Below are 13,974 nucleotides of genomic sequence, written 5' to 3'. Positions count from 1 at the left end.
GCTGCTGTCACTGTCCCAGACCTGACAGTAATAATCAGCCTCGTCCTGCGCCTGGACTCCAGTGATGGTTAACGTGGCCGTGTTACCAGAGCTGGCCCCAGAGAATTGCTCCGGGATTCCGGAGGGTCTCCCACTATTTGCATATATAACGAGTACGGGGGCACGGCCAGGTTTCTGTTGGTACCAGTGCACATACTTTTTGTCAATCTTTTCTCCTGTGCAGGTGAGTTGAGCATTTTGCCCTGGAGATACAGACACTGCAGGCGGCTGGGTCAGCACGTACTGGGCGAGAGAACCTGCAACAGGAGGAGAAAACACGGGGATAAGATCATGATGCTTAAAGCTCTGGGCCAGCAGCCGGGGGAACCAGGGGGAGAAATAGCTCTAAAATCAAAGACGCTCTTTGATTGAAAGACTGAGATAAGCCCCCCTCCCTCGCCGCACCTGAGCAATACGTGAGCAACGTGAGGAGCAGAGGGGCCCAGGCTATGGTAGATCCAGACGAGCTCGGTTTCCTGAGGCAAACGGGTCTGTGGCAGGGACCCTCCAATTCTCTCTTAAACCCCCAGTGCTGGAGAACGGCCCCTTCATGCAAATCTGCCCCCTGCTCACTGGCTGCTGCTGGCACCTCCCTCCCCTCAGAGACAGCTACGGACAGACCCAAGAATTGTTTTTGTTTCCCATTTGCAAGGAAAAATGAAGCTCATCTTGGGGGCAAGGGGCTCCCGAAGTGCTTTGTCTACATAGACCGTTACCTTTCAGAACACTCCCCCTTGAGCGAGGAGTCTCCAACGTTGTCTGCTTGGCACTGCAAAGCTAGCTGGGTTTCTTGTCATGACCCTGACCCACAATCTTCTGCGGCGGCAAGAAACCCTGGCTGGTTTGGGGCTGTGTGTCCTTGGTGGGACGGGTGCTGGGACTTGCTGGCGGTGCAGGTTGTGCAGGTGTCTCTGAGAGTTTGGCGGGTGCGGACTGATGGCTTCTGGGATTCGCCAGCTGCTGCCTGGGGCGGGTGTTGGCGGGGTTTGGGAGGGGACAATGTGGCGGCTGCTGGGTGGTGGACGTGCGGCTGGGTGTTTATGGTGCTCCTGGAAGATGCTGCTGAGGGATGTCCTGCTGGAAAGGGGTAGGGGAGGGGCTGAAACCCTTCTGCGACTGCACACTGCTCACGGGAAGCTCCCTGAAAGATGGTGAGGAACCAGCTGAGGATACTGTGAGCAATGGGGCCCCTGGTGAGCAAGGCAAGCTGGCTCCTGATGTATTTCGTTGCTTTCCCTGCAGAAGGACCTGGTGTGGCAGCGGGATGGATATGTGACAGCAGAAGAGGGAGAAACTTCTGCTTCTCTCCCCTTCGCTTCCCCCTGCCAGGTCAGAGCAGCCCCTGGGTTTTGGTGATCTTGTTGTGACCCTCCAGCCATTCGAAAGGAGACGGCCAGTCTGAGCACCCCTGCTCCAGGGCGCGGGGAGCAGAGAGGGGAGGGGGGTGGCTGGGAGTGAGAATCTAAAGCAAAGTGTCCTCCAGGGTCACACTGGAAGGGGAAAGTTTGTTGGGGTATGAAAAGCCCCAAGCCCAGAGATGTCTCTCTCCCCGCAGGTTTGTAGCCTCGCACCTGGACACGGCTGCACTCACCCAGACACCCAGCTCCAGCACTGGATAGAGGACGAGCTCCCGCGGGTGGTCAGTGTCGCTATTCCTACGATCAGTCCTTCCAGCGTTTCACAAGAGCTCAGGCCTGGCACGCTGAGCTCATGGGAACGCTGCCCCCTCCTGACTGTCTCACAGCTGCAGGGAACAGCGGTGTACGGTTGTTTCCAACGTTCATGCTGTTCCTTGTCAGGGTTTTTGTTCTTCTCTGCACTGATCACGTCACCAGCCTGCTCACATCTGTGGAAGGGATTACCCCGGCACTTAAGCAGTTGCACCTGCCTTGATGAGGATTGACCCAGCCCAATAGATGGAAGCCACCCCCTGCCAGTAGGTGTTTGTATTGTTGCCTCTTTTAGCAACATCGGTGTCCCTTTACTGACACCAGTGTCAAGCCCTTTGTGAGCCATGGCAGACATTTGGGGCTTGAAGGCCGGCTCCCCAGATGGAGGGGCAATCAGTGACGTGGAGTCTGGGTGTATTCTGAGTGTAGCTAAGTTTATTTTCACCTATCCCGGTTCTGGAATAGAGAAGCCAGGCAGGCCCTTCTCCCAGGAATCTCAGCCCAACACCACGGCCAGGGGGCCAGGAAACAACTCTTCCTCAAGAATTGACTCTGATCAGAGCCCTGGGCAGACAGCAAACTGTCCTCCAGCTCCCACAGCTCCCTCTCGCCTTGTATGACCAAAACACCACAAACATTTCTTCCAAGACTAAAACGTTGCTCACACGAAGGCTCTGTCTACACTGGCACTTTTGTCATTAAAACCTTTGTTGCTCAGTGGTGTGAAAAAAAATACCCCCTTGAACGACAAAAGTTGTAACAACAAAAAGCATCGGTGTGGACAGTGCTTCATCGGCGGGAGACTCTCGTCCAGTGATGAGCTACCGCCCTGGTCCGGGGTGGTTTTATTTTGTTGCTGGGAGAGCTCTCTCCCGGCGCCATGGAGTGACTACACTGTGCAGCTTACAACGGCGTGGCTGCAGCCACTCTCTGTAAGGTGTGCAGTGTAGACATAGCCTAAGAAAAAGACTCTGTGTAACAGCACGAGCTGGGCAGGGCGAAGGCCAGGTCTGATGGCTGGAGGCCTCCTAGCTCTGGAGATGTAAATGGGGATGCTGTGTGAGGCTTAACCACAGCTGCAAGCTCCCCCTGCCTGGAGGGGATGGTGACACTTAGACCCTCTCAGGACAGAAGCCAGGTCCTGCAGGGGATGGAGGAAGGAGTGGGGAAAAATTGTTCACGCAAAGCACGGAGGGAGCCGAGAAGAATTGTCCTCCCCCTTCCTCATGAGCAGGGATAGAAGGAGGGAGAAGGGCAGAGATGTTCCACCCAGTTCCCCACAGAGACAGTGGGAAGAGAGCGCAGGAAGACTGGTGAGGAGCTGCATTGCCCCTGCAAAGAGAGCAAGAGAAACAGGGTGTAATAACCATACAGCTAAGGGTAGCCTAGAATTCCTCCTAACCTGTAAGGGGTTAAGATGCTCAAACAACCTGGTTGGCACCTGACCAAAAGGACCAATGGGGAAAGAAGATACTTTCAAATCTTGGGCGGGGAGAAGGCTTTGTTTGTGTGTTGCCTTGAGAAGCATCAATTCAGAAAACTCCTTCTCCTATAAACCATCCTAAAAGTCTCTCATATTACAAAAATTGTAAGTAAAAGCCAGGCAAGGCGTGTTAGATTATCTTTTGTGTTGCTTGTGAATTTATCCTTTGCTGGAGAGAGGTTTATTCCTGTTTTTTGTAACTTTGAACTAAGCCTAGAGGAAGTTCTGCTGTGTTTTTAAATCTTTTGTTCCCCCTGTAAAGTTATTTTCCATCCTGATTTTACAGAGGTGATTTTTACCTTTTTTTAAAAAACAAAATCCTTCTTTTAATAACCTGACTGATTTCTCTATTGTTCTAAGACCCAGGGGTTTGGGTCTGTGATCACTTTGTAACCAGTTAGGATATTATTCTCAAGCCTCCCCAGGAAAAGGGGTGCAAGGGCTTGGGGGGATATTTTGGGGGAATAGGAACTCCAAGTAGTCCTTTCCTTGATGCTTTGTTAAATCACTCGGTGGTGGCAGAGTACCACCCAAGAGCAAAGAATCTTTCATGCGGGTCCCCACATCTGTACCCTAGAGTTCAGAGTGGGGAGGGAACCCTGACACAGAGCAAGAGAGAATCCTCACAGTGGGGATGGAGCTTCGCTATGAAGATCAAATATTGGTGTGATGTGTTAGAGGGAGAGACCAAACATGGCAGCTCATGCAATTCCCTGCTGGGCCCAGGGTGGGGGAGTTTTTGTCTCACTTCCCCTCCTGACTGTGTCACTGTGACAAGCATCACTATGCCATATAGTACAGTAATAATCAGCCTCATCCTCTGCGAGAGCCCCGGAGATGGTCAAATAGCCCGTGTTACTGGCCATGTCTTTGGAACCAGAGAAGCGAGCAGGGACCCCAGAGCCCTGGTACTTGTCAGAATCTGACTTGTATCTGAGCAGGTATCGTGGAGAATTCCCAGGTTGCTGCTGGTACCAGCGTACGTTATAGTCACTGATGCTGTTCCCACTGCTGACGGTGCAGGAGAGTTTCACGGTGTTTCCTGGGGACACTGACACTGAAGGCAGCTGAGTCACCACTGCCTGGGAACTGGACCCTGGAAAATATTGTAGAGACCTGTCAACTCCCCACTGCCAATCTCTGGTTGCTATTGACACGGTTTGCACAGTGGTCTCAGCAGTAACTTTAAAGTGTATGTAACCCGCTCCCCCTGTTCTCACCTGTGCACCACGTACCCAGCAGGAGGATGAGAGGAGCCCAGAGCATGGTGAGGAGATTTCAGGCTTTTGGGAGAAAAACAGCCAGATCCACTGAGAAGGCCTGACAGTATCTACCCCTTAAATGGATCCTCCTGGGGGAGAAGCTTCCAAGCTCCACCTTTATGCTAATCTGCTCTTATTTGACTGGTCCTTATGGTCACAGGGAGAGATGCCATGTGGGAGGAGAGATGAGTTATAGCCAATAAAATGAAAGCATGATGTGTTTGTTAATAGCGTCCCCAAACAGCCAACAGATCTTTGCTGACCGTTTCTTGGAAGTCACACCCGTGCAGGACACAGCAGAGTGGTTTCGAGGCACTGAGAACTCAAACACAGCTGAAGTGACTTTGCAAAACTTTCGAGCCTCCCCCAAGCCCGTCTTGGATGGAAACCCTCCAGCTAACGGTGATCCCAGGGCAGATTGAAGTGATGGTTACTGGGGGAGGGGTGGCTCTGAAGTACTTATGCCGCCCATGTTGCTCTGCTCAGCTAGGGGGCACCGGCCTGTGGACTGTATCTCCATGCCCCACCAGACATTTCTTTACTGTATCCCAGCCAGACGCTGCCCTAGGCTGGACCATGGACACATTCTCTCCTCCAGAACCTTATGAATGAAGTGCTGCCCCTTGCAGTAAATGGCACCTTCACTCGGAGCCCTTACAGGGCATCTGAGCACTTGAGACATGGCGATTGTTAAGTAAGTGAGCCCCTCTGGGGAATCTATGGGGCCACTGAATATTAACCTACTATGCAATTCTTTGCAATCAAATATGCCTAGAATACCACCTTTGGGCACGTGTCCGTGTTATTTAATAGCACAAACAATTAACTGGCTGAAATGAAATTCATTACACTGAGATATACCCCCGCACACACCACACTTTGGGCAAAAGTACAGAGTGGGGCCTTGCTTTGTGACTCAGGATCTGTAGGACCAACAAGGGCAGTGTATGCCAGCATTGAAGATTCCCCACTGAAAGCACATTGCCCTCAGCCCCCCAGGCGAGGGACTGCAAATAGGAGTGGATTCATCCGAGCCCAGCAGCCACAGGTGAGCACAGGCAGAGTGACACTTCCTTGGGGAGTCAAGGCCAAAAGCAATTGGGCTTCAAAGCTGATTTTTCAAATGCACGTGAGATGGCTGAGACTTTCAAAGCAGTGCTGGGAGTCAGCCAGCCAGACATAGTAAGGTGCACTGCTGTGAAAATCTAACCCACAGCAACATGTGTAGGGAATCTGGTTTCATTTACTAATGCAAAATTGACAGTTACAACCCATAACACAACCACTTATATACTCTGCCCAGTGAGATCTTTGAATTATTGTTTGCATACTGCATCCAGTTCTACTTGTCTGTGCTGCATTTCAGAGTTAAGATGCCATTGAGATGAATGGGACAGTTCACACCTCCTTAGCAATGTCTTTGCAGGCTGTCTCTTACGATCAGACAGGCAACACTGCATCCAGTCTGTAATCTTGGTAGCCAGTCCCACTGCTTATAGTGCAGGAGGGTTTCAGAAGTGTTTCCTGGGGACCTTGAGGCAGTGTCTACACTGCAGAGTTTTGTCACCAAAAGTTATGCCACTTTAATGAAAGCTCTTTAATTAAAATACTGTTGCATGTCCGCACTATGCTCCCTGTGTCAGCGGAGTGCATCCACCACACTAGCAGCTCTTGAAGCGACACAGAGAGCAGTGCACTGTGGGTAGCTATCCCACTGTGCAACTGGCCGCAGGGTGCTTTGGAAAGGGTTTGCAATGCCTGATGTTGGCAGGCACAGCGTCACATGATGCAGGTTTCTCAATCCCATTGTTCCATGGGCATCCAATGAGATTGCCAGCTGCTTTTCAACCAAAGTGTGTGTGTGGGGGGGGGGGAGTGTGTGAGAGGGAGCATGCTTGTGTGTGTGTGAGAGAGAGAAAGTCAGAGACAGTGTGTGTTGGTGGGGGAGTGAGTGTGTCGGTATAGAATCATAGAAGATTAGGGTTGGAAGAGACCTCAGGGGGTCATCTAGTCCAACCCCCCGCTCAAAGCATGCTGTCTTGTATGTTCAGACAGTCACTGGAAGCAACCAGTCCTGAGGCAGGGGGAGGGGGAAACCCCCAACTTCAGCCCCCCACCCCTCCCGCCCCCTGGCTCTGCACAGCACAGCAGTCTCTCTCTCTCTCTCTCTCACACACACACACACACACACCCACCCCTGCCTGCCTACCTCCAAGAGCAGGAGTGTTCCAAGGTAATGACTGGCTCTCTAAAAAGAAAAGGAGGACTGGTGGCACCTTAGAGACTAACCAATTTATTTGAGCATAAGCTTTCGTAAGCTACAGCTCACTTCACAGCATCCGATGAAGTGAGCTGTAGCTCACGAAAGCTTATGCTCAAATAAATTGGTTAGTCTCTAAGGTGCCACAAGTCCTCCTTTTCTTTTTGCAGATACAGACTAACACGGCTGCTCCTCTGAAGACTGGCTCTCTGTTTCCCGGAGCAGAGCAGCACTGCACAGCACACCAGCTGTCAGAACGGAGCTTTGAAAGGGGAGAGGTGCATCCTGCAAGGCTGCTGAGTTCGAAACAATGAGCAGAGAGGCCACGGCAGGCCTTGTGGGACACCTCCGGAGGCCAGTTACAGTGAGAAAAGCAAGCCCGGTGTTTACACTGGCACTATGGCGATAAAACTTTTGTGTAAAAAGCCTTATGACTCTCACGGAGGTGGTTTTATTACAGCGCTGAAATTGCGGCATTTCATCACCAAAAGTGGCTTTGCAGTGTGTACACCTCCGTTGCTCCGTCGCCAAAAGCTGCCTTATGGGCGAAAAAACTTGGCAGTACGGATACGCCCAAACGCTGAGGCCAGCCAAGTCCTCAGTTGAGTCTCAGCTGCCCCGACTGTGTAATTGAGTTGATGAGTTTCTTTCAGCGATGAACCTGTTGGGGACACTGGGCACTACACTAGGTAACTCGGGAGGGTGGAAGACCACGAGTGTCGAGGAAGCACTCCTGCTCTAGGCCTGGATAAACTAAGGCCCCTTTGCTCCTTGAACCCTCTGTGAACCTGCATAACTCTGAGGAAGCGAGCACACAAACAGACAGATTTGCACAGGGCTCGTCAGCCAAGGCCAGCTTCGGCTTGGGAAACAGATAGATAAGGCAGAAATGTTTAGCAAAAACCAGTAACAAATAGGACCAAATAAGGCAAGGCTCAGGCAATGCTACTGAGGAAAAACACAACTGGCTGCTTTAGCGGATTGGCTACGGTATTGTACAGGGCAGCAGGTAATTGGTTGCATAAGCTTGTGCAGTGAAATAGGCAAAGGTATATAAAGGTGTATACTGGAATCTGCTGCACTGCTGCAGGATTTGAGACAGCTCAGTCTCCCTGCGCCCTATTTGAAGCTTCAAATAAATCTCTCTGCTTCTCCACCCCGTTGTGGTCATTGGCGCGATGCATACCAGGCAACGAACCCAGCTGTTGCTTGCCTCAGGCACTCTGTGCCGGCAACAAACCTTAACACCCCATAGGCCTCCATGCAGAAGTGGAGACTCAGAAAATATGAAACATGCCTAAGACTGGTGAAACGTCACACCACATGAGAATTGTGATATGCAGTGAAATCTGCACAGGGTGGTAGAAAGCACTGGGATGTTCTGGTCAGTCTGAGAGCTGCATTAACAGAACGTCTGTCGGGCAGGATTTCTGGGCTGACTAACTAGGAAAACCCCTTACCCCTTCTCTGATATGGCCCCCCCCCATCACAAGAGAGAATATTTAATGTGGCCTTTGATAATATGAGGTTTATGTCTTACTTCCCCATCTGACTGTGTCATTGTGAGCAGGGTCATCCCACACCTGACAGTAATAATCAGCCTCGTCCTGCTCCTGGACTCCAGTGATGGTTAACGTGGCCGTGTTACCGGAGTTGGCCCCAGAGAATCGCTCCGGGATTCCAGGGACTCTCTTGTTGTTTTGATAGAGAAGCTGTACGAGAGCACTGCCAGGTTTCTGTTGGTACCACTGCACATGGTAAATATTAATGTTGTCTCCTGAGCAGGTCAGTTGAGCATTTTGTCCTGGAGACACAGTCACTGAAGGTGGCTGAGTCAGCTCGTACTGGGCAAGAGAACCTGAAACAGGAGGAGAAAATGTGGGGATAAAAATTACTGAGAGACAATAAACTGCAGGCAGCGCAAGGAGCTGGAAAAGGGAAAAGCTTTTTGGATTAAGAAATGGAGAGAAACCTGCCCCCTCACAGCACCTGAGCAGTAAGTGAGCAGCGCGAGGAGCAGAGGGGCCCAGGCCATGGTGGGAATCCAGACGAGCTCGGCTTCCTGAGGTCTCTGACTGGGACCCTCCAATTCTCTTATATCCCCAGAGCTGGAGAACGGCCCCTTCATGCAAATCTGCTCCCTGCTCATTGGCTGCCAGTGCCAACAGACATACTCCATCCGCTTTGGAAGGGCAGTGACAGGGTGAGAATTTCTCTTTATATAGCCCCATAGTTACTTAGGTAGGACAGAATTGTTTTTCCATTTGCAAGCGGACAATAGAGAGAATCCTGGAGCTGAGGAGCTCCCACTCTGCACAACCTGCTCCACCACTTAGTTCATGGAGCCGAGACTCTCTAACTGTCTGCACCTGGGACAACAAAACCAAATGAGATTTGTTGTCATGGCCGCAGCCCACAATCCCTTGCAGTCACATCCCACCATGCTTTGGGTCACAACCAGAAACATGGCTAGATTCTGGGTGACCACTGATGGGATGCTGCCTGGGGTGGGTACTGCTGAGTGGGGTGAGGGCTGGGAGGAGTGCAATCTGGGGCGGGGCCATGGTTTTGGGGATGCTGGCTGGGGGAGGTGGCTCGGCTGAGCAGGGAGCAGTTGTAGAACTGATCAATGAAATTGTTTTAAATTGTTCACTTTATTAATATGACTTCATAAGCAAAGTTTATGAATGAAACAACATTCATTCATAAAACCGGTTACCCCAATAACTGGCTAATTGAGTTTCACTTTCAATCCAACTGCTGCTTAAATCGCTGAAACTTACACTGTTTCAACATTGTAACTTCTGCTCACTGGTTGTCATTATACTTGTCCATATTGTAACTTCTGCTCACTGTTTGCCATTCCTTACACTTGTCCATATTGTAACTCAAACTCCATTTTAACTTGTCCCAAACTCCATTTTAAAATGCTCACTCCGTTTTGTAAAAGCTTGCTGCAGCCTTCATTTTTGCAAACCCTGCTGTGACCTTATTAGTGTAGTTTAGATGTGTGAATGAGGTATGTATGGATGATGGAATCAACCTCCAGCCCCAGCCTGTCCTGATGAAATAAAATGTAAACACCAAGGGCTGAAGATGCAGACAACAGCCCTGACAAAGCAAGAAGAGTCCACCCTAAGAAGAAAAGAACAAAAGTACAATTGAAGAAACATCAAAGCCAGGTCCTAGGCTGAAAGTCATGTCTGCAACTGACGGGTGATCAATCACACCGAACCCAGAGGCAGCGTGACCCGCAAGACCTATAGACTCTGGATTCAAACTAAAGCCTACAAAATGGATGGATGAGATGGAAGACTTTGGAGGGTAACATTCTGCTGCCAGCATGGAAGGGCATCGGTACGTGCCCAACAGAGACCCAGACCTTCCTTGTGCCTGGCTTTCCTGGCCAGTTAGTTGCCACAAGCTACGAACCCAAGCCATGAACTCAAGCTACTTTCAGGACTGGTAACTATCTAGCAGCTGCAGAACATTTGATAAAAAGAAAAGGAGGACTTGTGGCACCTTAGAGACTAACCAATTTATTTGAGCATCAGCTTTTGTGAGCTACAGCTCACTTCATCGGATGCATACTGTGGAAAGTATAGAGGATCTTTTTATACACACAAAGCATGAAAAAATGGGTGTTTACCACTACAAAAGGTTTTCTCTCCCCCCACCCCACTCTCCTGCTGGTAATAGCTTATCTAAAGTGATCACTCTCCTTACAATGTGTATGATAATCAAGGTGGGCCATTTCCAGCACAAATCCAGGGTTTAACAAGAACGTCTGAGGAACTGGAGGGGGGAGGAAAAAACAAGGGGAAATAGGTTACCTTGCATAATGACTTAGCCACTCCCAGTCTCTATTCAAGCCTAAGTTAATTGTATCCAATTTGCAAATGAATTCCAATTCAGCAGAACATTTGATGGGTGTGTGTGTACACATAGGTATTAGATATTAGTTATTGGTCATAAATCAAATTGTGTTATAATAGACGTGACATCTTGTCTTGTCCCCTGAAACGATCCTGTGTAGTTTTGTCTGCGTAACACAGGGGGATGCTGGTGGAGGGCTAGGATGGTGCTTCCAGCTGCTGCCTTTTCACCTGCTCTTTTGACTCAGGGCAGCACCAGTTGAAGATGGCGAGGATCCCGTTGGTCACTGTGAGTCGTGGGGCCGGCAGGTGGCCAGGGGCCAGCTGATCACCACCCCTACACATGGCTCCCCTGGGGCAGAGCACGGAGTGACTGGGGGAGGGAGGAAGCAGGAGGGGCTGCAGGCGTAGGCAGCCCCAGTGCTTCTCCCTCTCTGCCCTCAGGGTTTGGGGATTTCATTGTGCCCTGGGGGGAGAGCTCCTGCCCTAGAGATCATGGAGCAGGGAAGGCAGAAGGGGCTGGATGGGAAGCTGAGCCCCCAAATCTGAAGGCCGCTAGGGATAGGGTGACCAGATGTCCTGATTTTATAGGGACAGTCCCAATTTTTGGGTCTTTTTCTTATAAAGGATCCTATTACCCCTCACCCCCTGTCCTGATTTTTCACATTTGCTGTCTGGTCACCCTAGCTAGGGGTCCTCATATGTACCATACATCTAAGAGCCGTTATGGTATGAAAAGCCCCTGAGCCAAGAGATGACTCCACTGCAGCTGCTGGTAGCTGGTCACTGTGAACTGCACCCCCCCCTTCTGCACCCTTCTGCAGCTCGTGGATGATCAGCTCCCCCTGATATCTAAACCAGCATATTTAGATTCATAAAAATATTCCCCGAGAGCAGCTTTTGCCTTTCACATGCCCCAGTCTGTGCACCATGGGGCTGTCAGCAAAACCTCCTTTGGGGCATAAGCCCCCCTAAAGGGCTCTGTCCCCTCACTGCACATTTCAGATTGGGACACACATGCTGGTAACCCGTGGGGTTGCTGGAGTATTTTCCCTACTCCCCAGGAGGTCTGACTGTGAAGGAAGAATTGCAGCTGTTGTGGAAACTACTGGTGGGGAGGAGAGAGGGGGGTGGCCCCTCTCCCTCTTAAGATCCCACTGAGGTGAGCGTCATAAGGGGGATACCAGAAGCGGTGAGAGAACAAAGCCATTGCATCAGAATCGCTGGTGGGCCAGTTTATGAGTCGAGTTTATTCCTTTAGATTCAGTGAAAGTGATGCCCCATTGCTCCGAACTGTCCTTCCTCTCTGGAGCTCCCAGTGTCCTGGGGTGACAGAGGGTGTCTCTGAGGCAACATACTGTGACCCCAGGCTGCCTGGAATCAGTGCTGGGCTGAGTTAAGAGGAAATACCTTCCCTCCCTCAAAAATGGCCCCTCACCATCACAAGAATGATATAAAATGTTCCCTTTCATAAGGGGAAGTTTGTGTCTCACTTCCCCGTCTGTCTGTGTCACTGTGAGCAGCGTTACTGTCCCACACCTGACAGTAATAATCAGCCTCGTCCTGCACCTGGACTCCAGTGATGGTTAACGTGGCCGTATTACCGGATTTGGCCCCGGAGAATCGATCGGGGATTCCGGAGGGTCTGCTGCTACTTTGGTAGATAAGCTGTAGAGGGGCACTGCCCGGTTTCTGCTGGAACCACTGCACATCCTTGCTCCCAATGTTGTTCCCTGTGCAGGTGAGTTGAGCGTTTTGCCCTGGAGACACAGACACTGAAGGCGGCTGAGTCAGCACGTACTGGGCCAGAGAACCTGAGACAGGAGGAGAGAACAGAGGGGCGTAAAATCAGTCATTAGTCATTCGTCGTGAAGTTAAAGCTCTGGGCCGGCAGCCTGGGAACCACACAGAGAAGAGTCTCTGAAAGCAAAGACCCCCTTTGACTAAGACAAACCCTCCCCCCTGCAGCACCTGAGCAGTACGTGAGCAGCGTGAGGAGCAGAGGGGCCCAGGCCATGGTGGATCCAGACGAGCTCGGCTTCCTGAGGCAAACGGGTCTGTGGCGGGGACCCTCCAATTCCCTCTTAAACCCCCAGTGCTGGAGAACGGCCCCTCCATGCAAATCTGCCCCCTGCTCATTGGCGGCTGCTGCCTGTCACACCCCTTCACTGGGGTGGGAAAGGGTTGTTTTGTTTTCCATTTACATGGAGAAAATAAGAAGTCTCCTGGCGAGGTGCCCTCCCTGTGCACAGGCTGCTCCGGCAGTTCCTTCTCAGAGCTCTCTCCCCTGGAGCAGGGCCCCCACACTGTGTCCGCAGCAGGCCCCAACACTCGCTGGTTCTTGCCATGACCCCAACCCACAATCCTTCTCAGTCACATCCGGCAGTCCTCTGGGGGCCCCAACCACAAACCAGGGCTGGTTGGCGGGGGAGGGTCTGTGGGGTGGCTGCTGTGGGGGGCGGGGGGGCTTGTGGAAGAGCTGGCTGCTGGTGGGGGCAGTTGGTCACTGAGGTGAGCACGGCTGGGCTTGGTGGGTGGTTTGGGGCTGGCTGGCTGGGGGAGTTGGTTTGGCCCAAGGGGTGGGTGAGCAGAGGAGCTACCAGGGCTGCTGGCAGTTTATTCATATTATATGGAAGTTGGGGCAGCTTTGTCCCACTAGACTGGGAGTCAGGAGACCTGGGTTCTAATCTTGGCTCTGCTACTGACCTGCTTCATCACCTTGGGTAGGTCACTTCACCTCTGGGTGCCTCTGCTTCCTCTTTGTCTCTCTCGTCTATTTCGATTCTAAACTCTTCTTAGCAGAGACTGTCTTGCACTCTGTGTTTGAACAGCACTGAGCATCCTGGGGCGCTGAGCATGATGCACAATGCAACTAATAAATAATTAGAGGTAGCTGAAAATTTTCCAGTGGGCTGTTTTTCCACCGGGAAAGGCTCTTTCATCAAAATGGAAACTTTCTGCAGGAATGTGTGGCTTTGCACTGAAATTCTGTTGAGGAGAAAGATCAAAACAAAACATTTCAATAATGTCAAAACCTTCGGCGTCCACCTTTTTCTAAGGGGATGGTTTGATTTTTTGTTTGACAATGACAGGCTTTCCTAATTTCATTTGAGATTAGAATAGTAAGTCTAAAATGTCAAAATAAAAATATAATATTTTGATTTTCTTGAAACAAAATATTTCAATTGACCCCAAATGAGTTTTTTGGGAAAATTTTGTTTCTCAGAACATTTTAAAATTCAGTGTTTCGTTCTCATGTAGAACAAAACCAGATTTTGAATTTTGTGGGATTACCCATGCATTAGACATTCTGGGGCCTACAGAGCTCCAGCAGTAATCGCAATCTTCGGGTGAGAGTTAGGAGTGGAATAAAAAGAACATCATA

General features: G+C 50.7%; 7 protein-coding genes and 1 gene segment (V, D, J or C); all 8 read right to left on the bottom strand.

Annotated features, from left to right (window-relative positions):
* LOC102937026 (immunoglobulin lambda-1 light chain) overlaps positions 1 to 13,974 on the bottom strand; it is a 537,592-nt gene that overhangs the window by 162,271 nt on the left and 361,347 nt on the right. The window lies entirely within an intron of this gene.
* LOC102941305 (immunoglobulin lambda variable 3-21) overlaps positions 1 to 13,974 on the bottom strand; it is a 550,568-nt gene that overhangs the window by 183,115 nt on the left and 353,479 nt on the right. The window lies entirely within an intron of this gene.
* LOC122461352 (immunoglobulin lambda-1 light chain-like) overlaps positions 1 to 13,974 on the bottom strand; it is a 567,620-nt gene that overhangs the window by 211,612 nt on the left and 342,034 nt on the right. The gene's annotated exons all lie outside the window — the stretch shown is intronic.
* The window catches only part of LOC102941083 (immunoglobulin lambda-1 light chain), a 389,283-nt gene that overhangs the window by 154,443 nt on the left and 220,866 nt on the right, over positions 1 to 13,974 (bottom strand). For 5 of the 17 annotated variants that reach the window (XM_043529666.1, XM_043529701.1, XM_043529700.1 and 2 more), the window contains exon 2: positions 12,112 to 12,403. The exons of 10 other annotated variants lie outside the window; for them this stretch is intronic. In XM_043529666.1, the coding sequence (XP_043385601.1) occupies positions 12,112 to 12,403 (292 nt within the window). Of the gene's footprint in view, positions 1 to 12,111; positions 12,404 to 12,560; positions 12,665 to 13,974 lie in introns of those variants that run through there. 2 more of the 17 variants (XM_043529697.1, XM_043529690.1) reach the window with 2 other exon arrangements.
* LOC122463057 (immunoglobulin lambda-1 light chain-like) overlaps positions 1 to 13,974 on the bottom strand; it is a 375,063-nt gene that overhangs the window by 175,292 nt on the left and 185,797 nt on the right. The gene's annotated exons all lie outside the window — the stretch shown is intronic.
* Positions 1 to 13,974, bottom strand: part of LOC102935130 (immunoglobulin lambda-1 light chain-like) — a 376,593-nt gene that overhangs the window by 197,556 nt on the left and 165,063 nt on the right. The window lies entirely within an intron of this gene.
* LOC119563806 overlaps positions 1 to 13,974 on the bottom strand; it is a 331,177-nt gene that overhangs the window by 205,378 nt on the left and 111,825 nt on the right.
* VPREB1 (V-set pre-B cell surrogate light chain 1) lies at positions 3,886 to 4,538 on the bottom strand. The gene is made up of 2 exons (XM_043529723.1): positions 4,413 to 4,538; positions 3,886 to 4,288 (listed from the first exon to the last, which is right to left on the bottom strand). Exons 1-2 carry the CDS (start codon positions 4,456 to 4,458, stop codon positions 3,894 to 3,896), a joined length of 441 nt encoding a protein of 146 aa, XP_043385658.1. The 5' UTR covers positions 4,459 to 4,538; the 3' UTR covers positions 3,886 to 3,893.

The sequence above is a fragment of the Chelonia mydas genome, chromosome 15, assembly GCF_015237465.2.
Source record: "Chelonia mydas isolate rCheMyd1 chromosome 15, rCheMyd1.pri.v2, whole genome shotgun sequence".
Taxonomy (NCBI): Eukaryota; Metazoa; Chordata; order Testudines; family Cheloniidae; genus Chelonia; species Chelonia mydas.
This window is presented reverse-complemented; position numbering and strand designations above follow the sequence as displayed.